Source organism: Lepidochelys kempii, chromosome 3 (genome assembly GCF_965140265.1).
Source record: "Lepidochelys kempii isolate rLepKem1 chromosome 3, rLepKem1.hap2, whole genome shotgun sequence".
Taxonomy (NCBI): Eukaryota; Metazoa; Chordata; order Testudines; family Cheloniidae; genus Lepidochelys; species Lepidochelys kempii.
In genome coordinates, this window is record NC_133258.1 from 178,323,673 (window position 1) to 178,343,746 (window position 20,074).

A 20,074-nucleotide genomic window follows, 5' to 3' on the forward strand; every position below is an offset into this window, starting at 1 on the left:
GTGGACTGTTGCCCCACACTGACAGTTAAATTGGTGTAAGCACTCCTGGTGGGGACATGCACCACTAACACAAGGAGTGTAGTGGGGACGTGCAAAAGTCTGTACTTCTGAGGGAATTTTGCTCCCACTCCCAAAAAATTCTGCACGTTTTATTTGTCAATAAATAAATGTGGCTCCAGCATGGCAGTCGGGAGTACAGGCACCTGGCTGCACAGAGGTGGGAGATCATCCTACAGGATCCAAGTATGGGGGAATCCATGTGTGGGGTGAGAGAGTTCTGTGTGGGGGGGAAAATGTGGATGTGGGCAGCTTGGTGGGAGGTGTGGGTGCCAGGGGGATCTGGATGCACAGGGGCTTGTTGGGAGGTTGGGGGGGGGCTTGTGGGGATGAGACTCGGTTTGGGGTGGGGGGGGTCCAAGTGTGTGAGGCTCGGTGGAAGGGTTCTGGGTGCAGGGATGTGAGGCTCGACAAGGGTATGGATATGGATGAGGGGTCCACATGCACAGGGGTTGGGCGGACAGGGGCGTAGCTCCCTGCAACGTGACCCCTCCCCTGCAACTGAGGACGGATGGGGGCAGGAAGTGGGGGGTGGGGTATGGAGCTTCCTGCAGCTGGGGAGGTTTCTGGGGGTGGGTCTGACCCAGCCTTGGCAGCTCCTTGCAGGGGAAGAGGAAGTCCTGTCCTCCTCCAGCCCAGCTGGGACTAGCAGCTCAGCCTGTTGCAGGGTAGGAGCCACAAGCCGAGGTTACCCCAGACCTGCAGTGATTGACATCTCCACCGGCTGCTCTGGGTCCCGAGAATGACGCTCCCTCACTGCTGAGGGAGGAGTGGGGGTTGCGTGACTGCTCTTTTGGCTTCCCTTTGCTTCTCTGTCAGAAAGCCATTTCTCTGTGGGGAAGCAAAGAAATCTTCAGGGGACATGAATTCTGCATGCACGCAGTGGCATAGAATTCCCCCAGGAATAAAAAGTGATTTAATTACTGCAGTGGCTGTATGGTAACGTAATTTAGGTCAACATAATTTTGTAATGTAGACATACCCTTAAAGTAAACACCTATCTTACTTCTCTCTGTATAGTCTAACAATTGAATACAGATTAACAACTTGTCTTTGAGACTACTCTCAGTAGTTCACGTTCGCTCTCTTGAGAACTGGAAATGACTTACTAAACTTATACACAACAGATCATTCAAAGAGGAGGAATCATGATTACAGACCGAAAAAAGGCTGAATTCACAACAAAAGATATTGTGCAGGATCTCAACCGCTTGCTAAAATCAAAAAAGGAAGAGCAAGTGACTAGTGCAACATTACCAGAGATAGAAAAACAGGTGAGTAACTTGTAGCTGCTGTAGATAGAGTAGCGATTGATAATACATATTTTTTTAAAAATGGAACACTGTCAGTTGTCGACTGACCACTCTGCTTTTACTGTATTCCTTTCTTCCTGACTTTGTTAATCGGACTGCAAACTCTTCAGGACACAGACTGCCTTTCTGTTTGTCCAATATCTGGCATATTTGAGCACCACCAAAATGTGAACAATACTTTTTAAATGAGATATAGCAATAGTGTATAATTTTGATTTCACTGTACTGGTGTCATGGCTTTCGTGATGCCAAATGTTTAGAGGGGAAGGTTGAAGTCTGTAAGATTCTTTTAAACCTTTCCCTGACTACTGAAACTACATCACCTTGTAGTTGATACTTTAATGGACACTTTTTAAAGGAAAACCCACTATTACTAGGGACTACTAAAGCATAAATTAAAAGTAACTTTAAATTTGCCATGGTGCATTTACATTTCTGTACATAAGGTGGTTATGGAATCCTACTCTTCTGCATGGGTTTATAAGTGGTTTTAGGTACTTATTCCTATGGTCTGAAACTTATCATAGAGACCTCTAAATTAATGCTCTCTGTTTTGGTTCCCCATGGAATAGAATCCCATTTTAAGGTCCTGATGTGACATTCAAAGCTCTTTAAGAAATTGGGCATAGCTACCTGACAGCACGTGTGCCCTCACGCTGACTTGCATAACACTTACTCTCAAGGAAACAGTCACGTTTTTATAGGAGGAAGCTTGTGATTGTAGGAGAGGGCACCTTCCCAAGAGTTGGAATTAGACTATAGAATTCTATCCCAGAAGGAATAGGAGTGACTGCAGGCCTTGTGCCTTCTTAACTAATTGAAAATCTCATTTCTATGACTTAATGTTCCTTAAATCTTTAATTACACATTTAGGTTAGTCATAGCAAATGGAATCGGCCAGCCTGTCCAGTTTCTGCATGGCTGACCTCTGCATATGTGAGAACATCCTGTGTTTTTTGTGCTGTGGCAACTGTGCAGTGACCTTTCTAGGCAAAAATCTCATGGGAGGGCCAACTTGCTTGTCACAGCTAGGCACCATAGACTATAATGCAGGTTAGGAATGGTAAGGATGGTAAGGAGTAAAATTCTGCATGGGTTACTTAATTTGTTTGTGACTTTTTGCAATAGGTCACAAGTGGGAGAGGTGGTGGTCTCATGTTCCATTAATGGCTTCTTCAACTTTATGGCATCTACGTGATGGGTCTTGGGGTCCCCAGCCCTGAGAGTCACCTTGTTACCCTCCTGCCTCTTTACATAGCATCCATACATACAGTTCACAATAAGTTTAGTTATCAGTGTGATTCTGGCTTTCATTTAATTTTACATGACCTCATATCTGGATAAGTACCATGAAAGTGGTGTGCTAGGTGTAGTGAGTTTGTCAGGCCTCTTAAGAGTTACTGTTACAGAACAGTGAACACTTTGCCTGTTGGCACTGAGGGTTTCCTAGGGTCACCGTTCATGTGTTAGGAAAAGGTATGGTTACTTCTGCGGCTTGAACAGCCTCAAGAGAGACAGAAGGATAGTTCTTTTTGGGTGGCTCAGGGAGTAAGCATGTATGATGGTACCATGGGAGCAGCAGTAACAGCTTCTTCCATAGTACTTCAGTGAAAACAGATGCAGACTTTAAACACCTGTATAAGCATATGCAGTATTAAGCAGTTTCTCCCAAAAATATTCCATTCCCCTTTAGTCTCATTTGGATTTGAGATGGGAGCCAGGGATAGTACCTTTATCTCCTACCTAACTACTTCAAGATACTCTGCTTTCGAAAGCTGGATGCACATGCAAAGGATACTTACTTACTTGCCAATCGTTCTTCTCAAGAAGTTTAATCCTGTACTTTATTTCCTAATTTTTTTATGGTTTGTTGGCAAACAGCCATAACAAATGTAAAAATTTTTTTTGTTTCTGAATATTTTGAACATATATTTAGCGCATGCTGTATTTATATACTAAAATACTTCGTATTTTGTAATTTCTAAGGTTCCTGGTAACCAGTTCTGTGGAAATGCATGAGACACATAGGCTTTATCTTCACATCTACTGGATTTTGTAACTCAGCAGAGGTTTGATGACCCTGAGTGTAACCCAAGTTCCCAGGGCATTATGAATTCCTGTTTTAGACTAAAGTCTCATCAGATAATCAGAATTTTTGTTTGCTTTTTGATATTTTTTTTACGTTGACGTGGCTCTGAGATGCTACTTTTGGATATTGTCATTCTATAAAAGCATCTGTTGTCAGAACTAGTTTGTTTTACTGTAACACACCTTTGTAACTTTAGGTTGCGATTTCATCCTTGTCGGCCGTTATCAAGTATTTAGAGCTCTTATTGGATGAATCTAACTTTGGACAATTTGAATTGACTAGCTTTGACCTCAGTCAATATATGATACTGGATAATGCAGCTGTTCGAGCCCTTAACCTTTTCCAGGTAAGAAACAAACATGTATTTAAACTAATGAACTTGCTTCCAGTTTAATTCACAAAAGTATACACTTTGCTACTTGCAAATACAGACTACCCCAAAAATCCTTTATAGCGGTGGTGATGCATAATTGGAGATTCTGATTTCTGGTTTCTATTTTTTTGTGTGTTTGGCCACTCTGATGCTGTGTAATTTCCTTGAAAAAAGCAAGCAGAGTGGGGGACTTTATCTAACCCCCCCCCCCCCCCAGAAATTCCCAGCAGGCAGAGCCAGAGGGGTTCCCATCTCCAGTGTCTGCAGCTTAGTATTTTCGGTCTCATTTATTTGCATGCAGAATCCTACCTTACACTGGGGGGCTGAGGGAGGAAGGGGCTTGTCACAGTGCTCCTCTTATTGAGCAGGAAGTGATGCAAGATGCAGCTGAAAGCAGTCAGTAAACAGATTCCTCTGAAAGTTCTGCCAAAGAAACCTTGACATATTTAAATGGGCACTGTCAGCGTAGCCTTTTTAAAAACAAACGGCCGAATGTCGCTTTTGGTGTATTTGCTGACTATGCCCACAGAGAAATAGTTCAAACACTGGTGTATATACTGATTTCACCTGTTGTATTTTTTTCATACCAGATTCTGCTTAGTGCTCCTTGGCCTGAGTTACAAAGTATATGCATTTTGGGGCCCATGGAAGAAGCCCAGGGAGTAGAGTACTACTTCCCCACTCCACAAAGGAGAGACTCCTGGAGATTCCAGGGAATAAAGAACTCAGATCTGGCACCTAGGCTTGCTAGCTCAGGGAAAAAGGAGAAGCCTGAACATTTTTGCTGCCTTCTCCTGCTATACCCAAGAGTTTAGGGAGGGGAACCTCTGCTCCATTCCCTTCTCCAACTTTATGCAGGAGTTCTTGGGATTGGCACCCTCTAAACTCCTCTCCTTCCTGAGTTCCTGCCTGGGAGACTGGGACAGATGTAATTTTCTGACTAGATTCTTGGCATTGGGAGGACTCTTCCCATCTAATTTTAATCATTTGAAGATGGGCTTTTATTTAAGGGAGGTGTTGCATAGAGCAAGCTCAAAATATAGTCCTAAAAGTCCCCAATGCAGGGGATCAAAAAGTAGCTTAGTAAAATGGCACCTTGTTTACACAATAGATCTACTGACTTTAAAATGCAAATTCGCTGAAGTGGAATGTTTCACCAAATCTATTACAGATTTCACAAAAGTCTTGTTGAAACAGGTAGGTTTCTATTGGAAACTTGCTGGTGTTCCAGAGACCCTGCTGGGGCTGGCACTCAAGGTTTCTGAGCTCCCGTTTTCAAGCCTGGGCTTCCAGGGTCCCTGCTGTGGAGCTGGGAGCTTTGATTCCTAGAATCAGGTTCCAGAGCCACAGGTTTTGGGACAGCCCCTGCCATACAGACTACACCAGGGTCAGGCATTCTCAGGGCTTCCAGCTGGCCCAGGAGATTGGAAGTGCTGGGGTCACCAGCCTGAGGCAGTCTGTATGGTGGGGCTGCCTCTGTGCAGCAGACCCTGGGAATTGGTCCTATGACCTCCAGGCTCACAGTTTAGTGTCAGGGACCCTGGGTGACCGGAGAATCCTGGCTCAAACAGGGAGCCCATCAGCCCCAAGAGCTCCAGGGCTTATTGCAGTGGAATCCTTGTGAGTTTCATATCTAGGATTCAGTGAATGACAACATAGGGGCTTGGCTACACTTGCAAGTTAGAGCGCATTAAATCAGCCCCAAGTGCACTAACGCCTGAGGTGTCCACACAGGCAAGGCACCTAGAGCGCCTGGACTCTGCAGCTGGAGCACCCCTGGTAATCCTCCTGCACAAGAATCATAGAGCTTGTTGTGTCCTGGCTGAAATGCCGGGGTGTCAGTGTGGATGACATGTTGCATTACTGCACTGCGATTGGCCTCCGGGAACATCCCATAATCCCTTGAAGTCAAGTGGCCATTCTGGTCATTGTTTTGAACTTGGCTGCAGGCATGTGGATATCCCCTTTCAAAGCTCTGTTTCTGACAGCTGGCATGCTTATCTGCTCCGGGACACATAGCAAACCATTACTATGGAATTCTGCTGCTGCAGAGGGGTGGTGTGTGTGGGGGGCGGTCTGATGTTGATTTTCCCCCTGCTGCTGGAGCACACCATATTTTGGTCATTCCAAAATAAAATTTTGATCTCTGGCTTGCCTAAAAATTTCAGTAACTTTGCTTTAATTCCAGATTGGAACAAAAACAAATTCTGAAACAACTTCTCCCTAACCGAACACCCTGAGTTCTAGCCAGCTTTACTTGCTATATTCCTTATTTCTGTTAGCATTGCAGAGCAATATATCTTTCAGAGAACAAGATGGATTTTTTTGTCTTTTGCATCATAGTTGGTGTTAACCAAACTCCCAACTGTAGAATATTGTGACCACCCAAAACACGCAGCTTGTCATACAGATTTGCTTTTGAATTTGCAGAATGTCAGAGGAGTTGCCTCTCGTAAACCAAGCAGATTTGATTTGAAAATCACCTAGACACACAAAACAAGAATCTTGGCTATGACAGTTTTCAGATTAAAAATGTGTTTTAAATACAATTTAGCTATTTCTAAGACTTAACTTGTAAGTGATACATTAGCTATAACTTCAGAACCAGAGTAATTACAGGGTGAAAACAAAGCAGTTCAGACAGCAAAATGAAGGACTTGACTGCTTTGTTTTTTTCCTCTCTGTACTTACATCAGGGGAGCATCTTCAGTCAGTTTTTCATGGGATCTTTCTTTTACCCATGGTGCTCAAAGCTTTGTCCTGGTTCTCGCTGCTGTAATTAGTACAATGCAACATCTTGAGCTAGGATTGACAGGGTGTGTCTAAGTAGGTAAAATGAGCTGGAAACAGCTCTCTCCAAAGACAGTGGATGTGGCTCAATAAACAGCCTATGCATTTGCTGCCTTATGGGTAAGGCACTTCCTAATCTGTCCTTGGGTTGCCAGCCTGGGAACAAAGAGGTCTGCCACATGGCACTACTGCTTGAATGTCAGGCTTTTCTCTCTTGACTAGTGTTTCATCTAAATAGAAAATCTGTTATGAAGTCTGCTCTTACATGCTTTACAATTTGAGTCAATCGCTCTGTGAGGCAGGAAGTTTCTGACTGATAGCGCAGCTGATGTCATGTAGTTCCACATGGTGCCTGAGCCATACAATTGTAATGTGGATTGGCGAGTGCAGAAAAATAAAGTTTGCTAGGAAACTTTTGAAGAGATGCAAAACCAAATATCTGTTCTACTGTCCGTCAGTTGGCTAGGTATGTATTTTTAAACAAACGCTTTAGCTATTACATACAATAGAGTAAATGTTTCATATACGTGAAGTGCCAGTGACTGTTATATAAAGTATTTTGGAGTTGGCATGACAAATTTTAAAATAGTGTTAGGTCTTGGGTCTGCTTGCACTCAGCTTGATATTTCATTGTCGTATACAGTTCTCCGATATCTTGACTGTGGCTATTGTACTCTGCCAAAATAAGATTCTCACTTTCATTTTAAACTGATATTCTACCTTGCTGAATTCCATTTCTCTCTTCTGGACACTTTCTGCATTACTATAGTGTGTCTCTCTCTGATAGTGAAATCAGATCTGAGACTGGATTTCCATTTGAAGCCGTTTGATTTTAATTATAGGTGAGGGTGAGAGAGAAGAGATCAAAACTACAAACCCCTCCACCCAAGCTGAGACTTGAAGGCCTTGAAGCAGATGTATCAGCTATTTTTGAGTGTTAAATGTGTCTGCGAATTTCCTGCTGGCTGAATTTTGTATAGCTCATTTAAAAATATAAAGCTGTGCGGGTGCACACGGCAGGTCTGCAGTTAATATCTAACCAAGGACTGAAGATAGTGTACTATAATCTGAACAGACCTGGTTTAAAGGTTGTAGTGTATAGTACCACAAAGTGCCGTTATTCTGCTAAATTTCATTGGGTCAGAAATGTAAAACTAGAAAACTCAAATGTTCTACCAAGCTGCAGTCATCGGTTTTTTTTTTTGCCATATCCTCTATTTTTAAAATAATTTCTACATTTTTATTTCCAGAGTTCTGTTGAAAATGCCAACAGTACACAATCATTGGTTGGGTTATTAAATAAGTGCAAAACTCCTCAAGGACAAAGACTGATTAATCAGTGGATCAAACAGCCACTTACGGACAAGAACAGAATAGAAGAAAGGTAAACATACATATTGGTATGCATCTGATCACTTCACTGCAAATCCTTACACTATAGATAGGAGTCTGGTCATGCTTTTTTTTAGCAAATATATTATTTAGCCATATATTTATCAGAAACAGCTGTTCAAGGTTACAGTGTTGACTTTCTATTGGAAAATAGACTAACGAGCACTTAGAGATTTCTGTAGAGGATAATGTAAATTTGTTTACAGAATGTGTTAGGTGGTGCATTATACTTGGAGCAAAGGGCTTTTTTTCTCTAATTGATTTATATCTAATAGAAGGATTAATGTATCAGGTCACAGAGTAACAGCCGTGTTAGTCTGTATTCGCAAAAAGAAAAGGAGGACTTGTGGCACCTTAGAGACTAACCAATTTATTTGAGCATAAGCTTTCGTGAGCTGTAGCTCACGAAAGCTTATGCTCAAATAAATTGGTTAGTCTCTAAGGTGCCACAAGTCCTCCTTTTCTTTTTGTGTATCAGGTCACTAAGCTAAACCCTCCCAGTTATAATCGTTTATACTTAACCATATATCACAAGTTACAGGGGCGTGGAGCCACAGTAGGCTTTACAGTTTTGAACACTTGAGACTCAGGCTATGTAAATGCAGCAGCCACTTTCTGATTCTTATCTAAAAGTAAACTATACACAGCATGAATACTCCGGTCTCCCAGCCTATTCTGAAAATGCCTCCACTGTGTTAACAGAACATTTAGACACCTGAGTGATCACTTATATAGGATAGCACATCTAGATCACACCATTAGGAATGTTACCTTCTGAGTGGAGGGACTTGTCCACCTTTTATAGACGCTTACTATGCAGATCAAATACTCCACACACATAAATAGTCCGTTCTGTCTTGGGGCTTTATGCTGCAGCCCATCGCCATAGTATCTGAGTGCCTTTTATGTAAAATCAATAATAGTACCCCAAGGATTTTGATACTTCATAGAGCTTTTGGCACACTCCCACTCAGTGTGAATGGTTAGGTAGCTTTTATTTCCTCCTAGACATACAGGTTGAAGGTCAGAGGATGTGTTTGAAAAGTAACTTGTTTGCCTTGTGACATCTTGGTCATAATCTTTCTATAAGCAAACAAATGAAATTTTTGACACTTCCTAAAATAACTGAGTTATCCTTTCATGTTCTCAGATGGATAGCAGGTTTGTGGGTATATATGTACATTTTAAAATTATATTGCAAAGCACAGAAATGGAGGCCAGGAAATTCTGATTTTAACTTTGAAATGGCCCCAAAGGCTGGCTTTCATATGGTGCCTTGCCGATATTGCTTGACATACTTATATAAAACACTGTATATGCTGCAATTAGGGCTGTTGATTAATCGCAGGTAACTCACAAAAATAACTCAAAAAATTAATCACAAATTAAAAAAATTAATTGCTATTAATCGCACTGTTAAACAATAGAATACCAATTGACATTTATTAAATATTTTTGGATGTTTTTCTACATTTTCAGATACATTGATTTCAGTTACAACACAGTATACAAAGTGTACCCTGCTCACTTTATATTTATTTTTGATTACAAATATTTGCACTGTAAAAATTATAAACAAAAGATATTATTTTTCAGTTCACTTCATACAAGTATTGTAAGTTGCACTTTCACAATAAAGAGAGTGCACTAGGAATGTAGATTTTTTTGTTTTGTTTGTTTGTTACATAACTGCACTCAAAAACAAAGCAACATGAAATTTAGAGCCTACATTTTTTGTCCAGCCAATTGCTAAGACAAGTTTGTTTACATTTATGGGAGATAATGCTGCCCACTTCTTATTTACAATGTCACCAGAAAGTGAGAACAGGCGTGGGACTTTTGTAGCCAGCATTGCAAGGTATTTACATACCAGATATGCTAAATATTCGTAGGCCTCTTCATGCTTCAGCCATCATTCCACAGGACATGCTTCCATGATGATGATACTTGTTAATTAAATTTGTGACTGATCTCGGGGGAGAATTGTATGTCTCCAGCTCTGTTTTACCCGCATTCTGCCATATATTTCCTATTATAGTAGTCTCGGATGATGACTTAGCACATATTCATTTTAAGAACACTTTCGCTGCAAATGTGACAAAACGCAAGAAGGTACCAACGTAAGATTTCTAAAGATAGCTACAGCACTCAACCCATGGTTTAAGAATCTGAAGTGCCTTCCAAAATCTGAGAGGGATGAGGTGTGGAGCATGCTTTCACAAGTCTTAAGAGCCACACTCCGATGCGGAAACTATAGAACCCGAACCATCAAAAATGAAAATCAGCTTTCTGCTGGTGGCATCTGACTCAGATGGTGAAAATGAACATGCATCAGGCCGCATTGCTTTGGATTGTTATTGAGCAGAACCTGTCATTGGCATGTCCTCTTCAGTGGTGGATGAAGCGTGAAGGGACATATGAATCTTTAGCGCATCTGGCATGTAAATAACTTGTAACACTGGCCACAACAGTGCCATGCAAACTCCTCTTCTCGCTTTCAGGTGACATTGCGAAGAAGGTGCGGGCAGCATTATCTCCTGCAAAAGTAAACAAACTTGTTTCACTGAGCGATTGGCTGAACAAGAAATAGGACTGAGTGGACTTGTAGGCTCTAAATAAAGTTTTATATTTTGTTTTTGAATGTTTTTTTTGGACATAATTTTACATTTGTAACTTCAACTTCCGTGATAAAGAGATTGCACTACAGTACTTGTATTAGGAGAATTGAAAAATACTATTTTTGTTTTTTACAGTGCAAATATTTAATCAAAAATATAAAGTGAGCGCTGTACATTTTGTATTCTGTGTTGTAATTGAAATCAGTAGATTTGAAAATGTAGAAAACATCCACAAATATTTATTTAAGTGGTATTCTATTATTAACAGTGTGATTAATCACGTTTAATTTTTTTAATTGCTTGACCATCCTAGCTGCAATGTCTTTGGAACAAGGGGTAGTATAACTACATGGAGTAGTATAAGAATGAAAGTTCTAAGAACTCTTATTTTAATAGGAGAAGTCAGACCTCCAGTGTATGCTGTCTAGGAACTTGCTTAAAGCAAGCCTCCTTCATAAAAATGTTATATTAAATATCTGTCTGAAATATTTGTCCCTAAGTTGCTTGAACGTCAGATGATTTTCATAGACTATCTGCATGAATTTTGGATTGTACCTGTAGCTGAAACCTCATTTTTTATTTTGGCCAGTTGCAAACCAAGATCCATTTTGACCCTTTGGATTTGTGTCCTTTTTAAGAATGGTGGTGCCAGTCACAGTTCCATAGCTAAGGTTGAATTCCATTTTGCACTGAAAGAGGCTAAATTCTTTTTCTGTCTGAAAGTCTTTCCCACAGTCACGCTGAGTACAGAATGACTTTTTTTCTGATAATATACAAGCAAATAGTTGAGTTAAAATTTGATATTCTAAGAAATTTAGCATCTATGGGAATCTCTTCTTTGCCTGAGTGACTCTGATGTAGTGGTTCTCAACCCTTGGGCTGCTTGTGCCCCAGTCAGCAAACAGCTGTGGCCCATGTGACATTCTCAGGGCCATACAGATAGTGTGTGTGTGTGTATGTGTGTGTATATAAAAAAAATTGTGTGGATGCAGCCCCACATAACACACAGAGAGCTACATATGCAGCCCACAATGGTAAATAGGATGAGTCATACAAAGATACTAAGAGCTAATACATAACTGATTATAGTGTGTAACATTACTAACTATAAAAATAGCCTGTGAAAGTCCTTGCTGTTTGGCAGACATTTGAAATCCCGAGAAACTAGAAATTCTGCTGACTGAAAAGTAGAGGTCGCTGTATCATGCTTCTTGGTGAGCTCTCATACATGGTATATTTGGCTCATTCCTTGAGTCTGGGGTGCATCCACATCTTTCTGAAATATCTCACTGTATAATTTCTGTTCATCTTTCTTAAACAAAAATGTTGATTCCACTGACCTATTCAGTCCTACATGTGTATTGTCTTATTGTGGTAGTCTCTGGGACCTGATCTGGGCCCTATTGTGCTAAGCATTGTACAAACACATAAGTGTCCCTACCTTGAAGAGTTTAGTCTAAATATACTGTAGAATTATGCACTTTAACATTAGTTACCTGGCTGGATTATTCTGAGATGCTTCTAAATTTTGCTTTGCTGTCTCTGCTGTTTACCTTGGTTAGGGAAATTAATCCCCGCTCTTGCAGCCTCAAACTATTGTTAATCTGACTACTAGATGTTGAAACTTTATACCACTCAGGGAGATTTGGATGATGAAATCAAGGGGTTCGGGTAGAATTTCCTTGTTCACTGAGCTTCTAGTGATTCATTCAAGACCTTTTCTAGACTAAAAAGGTTTTAAAAAAAACTCTGCTAAGCTAATGGGTTTTATTTAAGGGTTTAAAAACTTGTTGCTACCTAGTGCAATGGGTTTTAACACCTTTCAAAGTATTTTAACTAGTCAGGGTAACGCTAATGGTTTTATTAAGATACTCTGTAGTAGTTTCTCTTAAACTTTCTCTCAGAACAGGAAAATATAATAATTTATCCCTGCAAAGTATTGACAGTTATCACTGTGGCTAGCAGAAGTGTTAGTGTAATGATGCTCTGGAACAGTTGTCAGTCAAGGTTGAAGTTGGGACCTTTCAGTTTTTGTTTGAGATCAGCCTTCAGTGTTGAGGTTGAAAGGTATTAGCCTGCATCTACACCATGGAAAAAAATCCTGGTTAGGTTGGAGGTAGCAAACTCTGACCTAAACTTAGACCCCTTTTGAATTTGGACAAACTGTGAAAGTGCACCTAATGGCTACAGGGAAGTTTCCAACATATAGATTGATCAATGGACGTTTCACATCAGAACGTGACTTGTGATTGGTTTACAGGACAAGCTACTATAAATAGTGCAGGTGAAATGAGCGGTCATTTTACTGACATGAATAGGACTTGCTGGCTTTTGCAATAAGCCTCTAGTTTAAAATATAGATATACATTTTTATCTGATGACAGGGTGACATAGTAGCGCTTAAAACTGTTTGAGCATTTGCATTATAAACCCCTTTTCAAGAATGCTTAATACAGTAACTCCTCACTTAACGTCATCCCAGTTAACGTTGTTTTGTTGTTACGTGGCTGATCAGGGAGAGAACATGCTCGTTTAAAGTTGCACAATGCTATTTATAATGTTGTTTGGCAGCCACCTGCTTTGTCCACTGCTTGCAGGAAGATCAGCCCCTTGGAGCTAGCTGGTGGGGGCTTGGAACCAGCCTGGACCAGCAGCCCCCACTATCGGCTCCCCTAAGTTCCCTGTGCGGCAGCCGCCAAGCAGGCTATCAATTGCCGGGCAGTTCAGCTGTCCCTCCCCTCCACTACCGTGTGCTGCTCCTGCCCTCTGCCTTGGAGCTGCTCCCGGGAGCCTCCTGCTTGCTGTGCGGGAGGTGGGGGGAGGGAGAGGGGTGTTAATGTCAGGGTGTCCCCCTCCCCCTGCTCCTGTACATCATCTCCACAGAGTGGGCTTGCGGGGGGAGGGGGGACACGATACAGCTCAGGACCGAGGGAGCTTGCTTGCAGCAGCTGCTGTCTCAACTTGCTGATGTACTTAAAAAGGCAGTGTACTTAAAGTGGGGTCAGTGTACTTAAAGGGGCAATGTGCAACACACACACTCTGTCTCTCTCTGTCTCTTCCTCCCCCCACAGGGTGTATGTCTCTGTCTCTCTGTCATGCTGTATCTCCTACATTCCTGCTGCCTTGTAGAGTATGAGGCTACATTAATAGCAATGAGTTAACCCTTGAGGGCTCAGCTGAGTGCTAGTTCATCATTTAGCAGTAACGCATTCCTTGGGAAATATCCCACCCTCTTCCACTCTGACTCCACCACCTCAACTAAGCTTCGCAATCATCATTCCTGTGTACAGTATTGAATTGTTTGTTTACAACTGTGTGTGTGTGTGTGTGAGTGTGAGAGAGAGAGATGTCAAAGTAGTGTTTTTTGGGAACATAACTACAACGTTAAGCGAGGAGTTACTGTATTCTAAAAGTTGCTTCTGGGTCACTTACATTTTCATAAACTTTGGTTTTAGAAGCAAAAACCAACTAAAGACATGGACTTCAAGTGTTTTTAAAAAAACAACAAAAAATCCTACTAAACAAAAGCTTCATCAGCCCAGCACAAACAGATCAAACTAGTCACTTTTATGACTGTCCTCTACAAATCACTGATTTTAATTTTTGCATGTGCTACACATGGATTTAACTTTTTTAAATGATTGTCAAGTGATTTTACCTGTATTAATTTGGTTGGGCTGTAATATTCTAGGGAATAAACAAGTAACTTTGAACAGAGACTCCTTCTAAAACCAGTAGTTTGTGCCCAAGGGAGACGTATCAGTGTTTGGGTTGGATATGTTCCTGAAAGCTGTTTGCTTATCCACACTTATCCAAACTACTTTGGTCCAGAAATTAGATAGCCAATCTGATCTAATTTAGGTGGGAAACGCTGTTAATTTATCCAAATAGACTTGACCATCCTTAGTATGACCCTCAGCACTTCTAATTTTGTTATGCTTTCAATAGTATTTTCATGAAAGATGTAAATGGAACATTTTAAACATTTAGTATTTTTGATTGTGCACCAAAACAAATAAATGAAACTTTAGCTTAAAGCCCCAAACTCTGAGTTAAAGTGTAAATTGTCTGACCTGTCCTCTTGTTTGATATTTTGTACAAAAGTAAATAGGGTTGAATTGTCTTTTTCTTAAAAAGCCTGATAGCTTAAATAGGTACTACAACATGCCCATACCCAACCAATATTGAAGAATAAGTAGACTTTCATTGAGATTTCCTGTTCTAGCATTGCTCAGTACATGCCACCACTTCAGTAGCAGGTAAAAGCTAATAGAACTGTATGAAACTAATGGGCTTCGTTTCAGAAATTCAAGGAAACCTTTCTTTTCTCTTTTTCCACCCACACTGTTCTGCACCTGAGTCTGAGGTTCAAAGAAAATAAAACAGGAACTTGGCTGAAACGGTCAGGTTTTTGTCTGGCTTTTAGGCTTTGTTATAAAAATTTCACACCTCTTTAATAGACTAGGGACATCATACTGCCCCTCTTCTTTTGTTCTCAGCCTTCCAAGGTTAAGGTATAATAACTTTAAAAAAAAATGGAGGCTTTGCTTAAGATTTGTTTCTGACAAATCAGGAACTAAAACAGACTTTGAACGCCCCTGCCCTCTCTTTCTTAAATGACAAAAGTCTCCAGTTAACCTTTTAAAGGCTGAATGACTTAACTGTGTGTTCAAATAGTAAACAGTAATCATTCAAAGATAATTGCTTTTTGTCATGGTGTCCTTCTTGATTAGAAATTTGAGCTCATTCACTTAATGTAAAGGCATAGGAGCCCTGCATAGTTTATAGATTATTGCAACTGCTCTACTTAATCAAACACTGGATGAAAGTTTGACTATCCTAAACAACTAGAGTTGCCAGTTACTAGGGCACTGACAAGTAGTTGAATCTAGATTACTTTTAATTTTTATAAGTCCTGATAGAAACATTTTCATTAAATCTATGGACCAGAAAACCATTCTCCTCTAGGATTTGCAATATATATATGGAAACATTGTGCTAGTGCAGTAAAACCAGAATCTGATCTGGTTAGTTTGTTCTTAAATTGTACAAGCTCAGTGAAGTGCAAAGAGTAAAAATCAAAGGAACACAATTATCTTTGGAGAAGTAAATTTAGATGATTAAAATTCAATTCTAAAAGTCTAAAGTGCTTTGCTTAGTAATACAGGTTTCAGTGACACTTCTTTGCAAACCTGTTTCTCTAAACTGTCCCAGCAGTTTGAAGAATCTGTAGTTATGATTTTGTTAGGCTTTAGTATTTAACAAAATGAAAACTGGCACAAATCACCAGGAATCCTAGAAAAGTATGATACTGAGAACCAGTTTCAGCCAGTTCAGGATTTTTCTCGAAGAGTTAAGGGTGGGGCAGTTTCAATATGTGAAATGATAAACTGGCTAGTTACTGTACAGTACTTTGCTGCTTGTTCTTTATTGTAATTATGGAGAATAAAAATAGTCTCCGCTGTTTTGTCCTATGAAAAATGTTGCTTTTAAAACGGCTAATAGGCTTGGTTTTTTTTGTTGTCTTTCTGTCATGAACATATTTAGGTTTCAGTGGACAGGCAAACGTCATTTAGGTGTTTCCTTTAACAGGAAACTGTCTTCCCGTCAATAACTCTCATACACGACTAAGAGTTTCTTGTATATGAATTGTTTGGTATTCAGTGGTCAGGATTCAATGTGAAACTGAAGGCTCTTCGTTTGAATCCTAAGTATGATGACGACGATCTCTCTGCTTTGACGCTGTTCAGCAGTACTGCTTGCAGCAGTCCGAACTAGTTGGTGGTGTCATAAACTAACTGAGTTATATAATTCAGGGTTAAACTCATTTTATATTATTGTACCTGGTTCATAGTATAGTGGGGGCAGTTTACATTTCCATGGTAATTTATACAAATTTTCAGTGATAAAGACTGAACAACTGTTGTTCCGTCAAGAACTATTTTTATTGTTTAAATTAGACATTACTCCTGGGGGGATTCTGTGCCCAAAAAAATCAAAATTCTGCATATTTTATTTGTCAAAATGTAATATAATCACACCAGTTTCAATTGTTTTGAAAATTTATTTAAACTACGATACAGAAAAAAATTCACAATAAGTATTTAGCATTTCCTAAACACATGAAAGTTAAGTTACAAACATTTGGTAACTAATACTCTGCATTCCAGTTATAGTCCTGGATTTTCATTTAAATTACAGAATATCAAACAGCACAGGGAAAAAAAAACAAGTAGAATGTCATTTTAAATTGCTCAGACTTTCACACATGAGTCATAGTTTTGATGCTCATTGTCCTGGACCTGGCTGGGTACCTTGGGGAGTGCTTGGTTTTGATTGTCCTGACATTTTGACTGCTTGGTAAATATTTTATTTGCCCTTTTTTTTTTTAATTTATTAAATGGATCTGTAAATTAAATCCTGAGCTGTAATCTCACCCCATTGTGCCACTTTGGCACAGGAAAAAAGTGATAAAGCTCATAGATCTTCCTATCTGACAGGTTTCAGAGTAACAGCCGTGTTAGTCTGTATTCGCAAAAAGAAAAGGAGTACTTGTGGCACCTTAGAGACTAACCAATTTATTTGAGCATGAGCTTTCGTGAGAAAACCTGTATTTGTGCTGGAAATGGCCCACCTTGATTTTCATACACATTGTGAGGAGAGCGGTCACTTTGGATAAGCTATTACCAGCAGGAGAGTGAGTTTGTGTGTGTGGTTTTTGGAGGGGGGTGGAGGGGTGAGAGAACCTGGATTTGTGCTGGAAATGGCCCACCTTGATTATCATACACATTTTAAAGAGAGTGGTCACTTTGGATGGGCTATTACCAGCAGGAGAGTGAGTTTGTGTGGGGGGCGGGCGGAGGGTGAGAGAACCTGGATTTCTGCTGGAAATGGACCAACTTGATGATCACTTTAGATAGGCTATTACCAGCAGGAGAGTGGGGTGGGAGGAGGTATTGTTTCATGGTCTCTGTGTATATAATGTCTTCTGCAGTTTCCACAGTATGCATCCGATGAAGTGAGCTGTAGCTCACGAAAGCTCATGCTCAGATAAATTGGTTAGTCTCTAAGGTGCCACAAGTACTCCTTTTCTTCTTCCTATCTGAGTATTCCCTTGCTGTCATTTATAGTAAGGCTCCTTTACATCTCTCTGGCAATGTAGGGGCCTTAAAAGTTTTACAGGTTTTATGCTCCTAGGAGAATTGACTGAGAATGGGAATAGCTAACTAACAATAGGAACGTTAACAATGTTACTACACAGGCAGGCTGCTACATTTCTGCCTACCTTGTGCATAATAAAGTTATTTAAGAAATACTTTATTATAGTAGTCTGGAAACCCAGATAAACAAAAATTTTCAATACCTTTTCTTCCCATCCTCTACTCTCAGTAAGAAATTAGTTTTATTGAAGACTTTTTGGAGAAAGAAGGGTTGGAATGAAAGTTTCATTTCCATAAAAACCAGATATCTAAGTGCCTAATATAAAATAATTTTCTAAATCTTGCAATTTAAATGTCAATACAACAATATAAGGAGCCTGGGGGATTACAGTGGATGAGAAGATGGATAAATTGTTGGATATGTTGTTGCCAAGAAGCCAATTGGGCTGAATTAGTACTTGCAGTGGCGAAGGTCTAGGTTGGATATTAGGAAACACTATTTCACTAGGATGGTGGTGAAGCACCTAAGGAGGTGATGGAACCTCCATCCTTAGAGGTTTTTAAGGCGGGCTTGACAAAGCCCTGGCTGGGATGATTTAGTTGGTGTTGATCCTGCTTCGAGCAAGGGATTGGACTCGATGACCTCCTGAGGTCTCTTCCAACCCTAATGTTCTATGGTGGTAAAGTACTGGAATTGGAAAGTAGCCCAACAAGTAGAGCCCTGTGCGATTGGCGATCCGCAAAAATGATCCACAGATATCCGCATCTGCTGATGCTGTTATCTGCGCATATAAAGCGGATATCTGTGGATTTCCAGGGCTCTACCAACAAGAATGTTCTGAAATTTGTTTGCTTTGTATCGTATCATTGGAGGATACAGGGTTGATGTCGGAAATGTCTGGTTTTTACATGTTGATAAAGAAACTGTGATTTAAATATGTTCTTGCTTATTGAGATGTCAGAAATCAAGCTTACTGTTCAAATGTGTAGAGGAGCCTATCACTGTGAACCAAGAAGTTAGCTGCTTCTTTCTCCTCCCATAACTTTCATTCTCTTATCCGCCAAAAAATATCATTTGGTTAGGGCCCTACCAAATTCATGGTCCATTTTGATCAATTTCACAGTCATAGGACTGTGAAATTTCAGGGTTTCAGATATTTACATCTGGGGCGGGGCGGTCACGGTATTGTCACCATTCTGCATTGCTGTTGACGGAGGTGCTGTTTTCAGAGCAGGGTAGCTGGAGAGCAGCAGGCAGCGCAGACCCAAGGGTCACATGGTCGGGGGTGGGGGGCAGGGCTAACCTTATGTGTGGGCGAATGCCCTGGGTTCAGGTGGTGGTGTGGTCCCTCCCCACACACAGCCAGCTCAAGGCCCTTTTACCCCCCAAGCGCTGGACCAGGAGCTGGGTGCCAGAACCTTTGTAAAAGTTCGGGGGGGAGGACACCGGTGCTGGAACTGGGAGGGCTGGGGGACATGCCCCCCACTTTTAAGCATGGGTATAGTTTGGGAGTGCGGGGGCAGGGTTGTCCTCCCAAACTGCAAGCCTCAGGCTGGCACAGAGTAGTGCCAACAGGAGCTGCGCTGTGTGGCAGCGTTGTCCCTCCAGTTGGCAAGCCTCGGGTAGGTATGGATTGGAGCCTGCAGGGGCTGTGCTTTGTGCTGGGGGAGCCGCACAAGGCAGCACCTGCCTGAGGCTTGCAGTTTGGTGGGGGTGAGAGGCAGTGTTACCCTCCCTGAACTACACCCATGTTAAAAAAGTGGGGGGAACTTGGCCCCCCGTCCACCTGGTTCTGGTGCTATCAGCTGGGGGCGCTCCAGCAATAGTTTGATGCCTCCTGGAAGGAAGAAACATCACACTAGCCTGCAGATTTCCCCCCTTTCCAGCCAGAGTTCAGTTCTATTGTCTACTTGTTTGGACCTTCCTGTACAGCCACCTTGTTTACAAGCTGCTCCAGAGTGTTTGCCTGTTGTGGCTACCACTGGCCTCCTTGCCAGCGACGGGCTGTTTCTGACCCCAGCTCCCAAGCTTGTTAGGGTTTCTCACCACAGCCAGTTCCAAAACTGCTGCCTCCAGCCTGCTCTGACATAGCCTCGCTGTGTTTCTGTCCTCCTGGGCCAGGTATACCCAGGTCCTCTCTTGCCTCTGGCTCTATTCTATTTTTCTGTGCTGGAAGGATTATGAAGCTCTCTGCTGGTAGGAGTTAACACAATGCCCAGTAAGGAGCTGGCATGTTCATAACAATTCGATACTTGCAGTAAGCTATGTTAGAAGGGTATAT

General features: G+C 41.2%; 1 protein-coding gene across 5 annotated transcripts in view; it reads left to right on the forward strand.

The window, feature by feature from the left end:
- The window catches only part of MSH2 (mutS homolog 2), a 105,529-nt gene that overhangs the window by 14,221 nt on the left and 71,234 nt on the right, over positions 1-20,074 (forward strand). For 3 of the 5 annotated variants that reach the window (XR_012158275.1, XM_073339151.1, XM_073339150.1), the window contains 3 exons: positions 1,185-1,331; positions 3,656-3,805; positions 7,873-8,006. The exons of 1 other annotated variant lie outside the window; for it this stretch is intronic. Coding sequence is in view for 3 of the 4 variants with exons in the window: in XM_073339151.1 (XP_073195252.1) it covers positions 1,185-1,331; positions 3,656-3,805; positions 7,873-8,006 (431 nt within the window). In the remaining variant the exon portion in view is untranslated. Of the gene's footprint in view, positions 1-1,184; positions 1,332-3,655; positions 3,806-7,872; positions 8,007-20,074 lie in introns of those variants that run through there. One more of the 5 variants, XM_073339152.1, reaches the window with a different exon arrangement.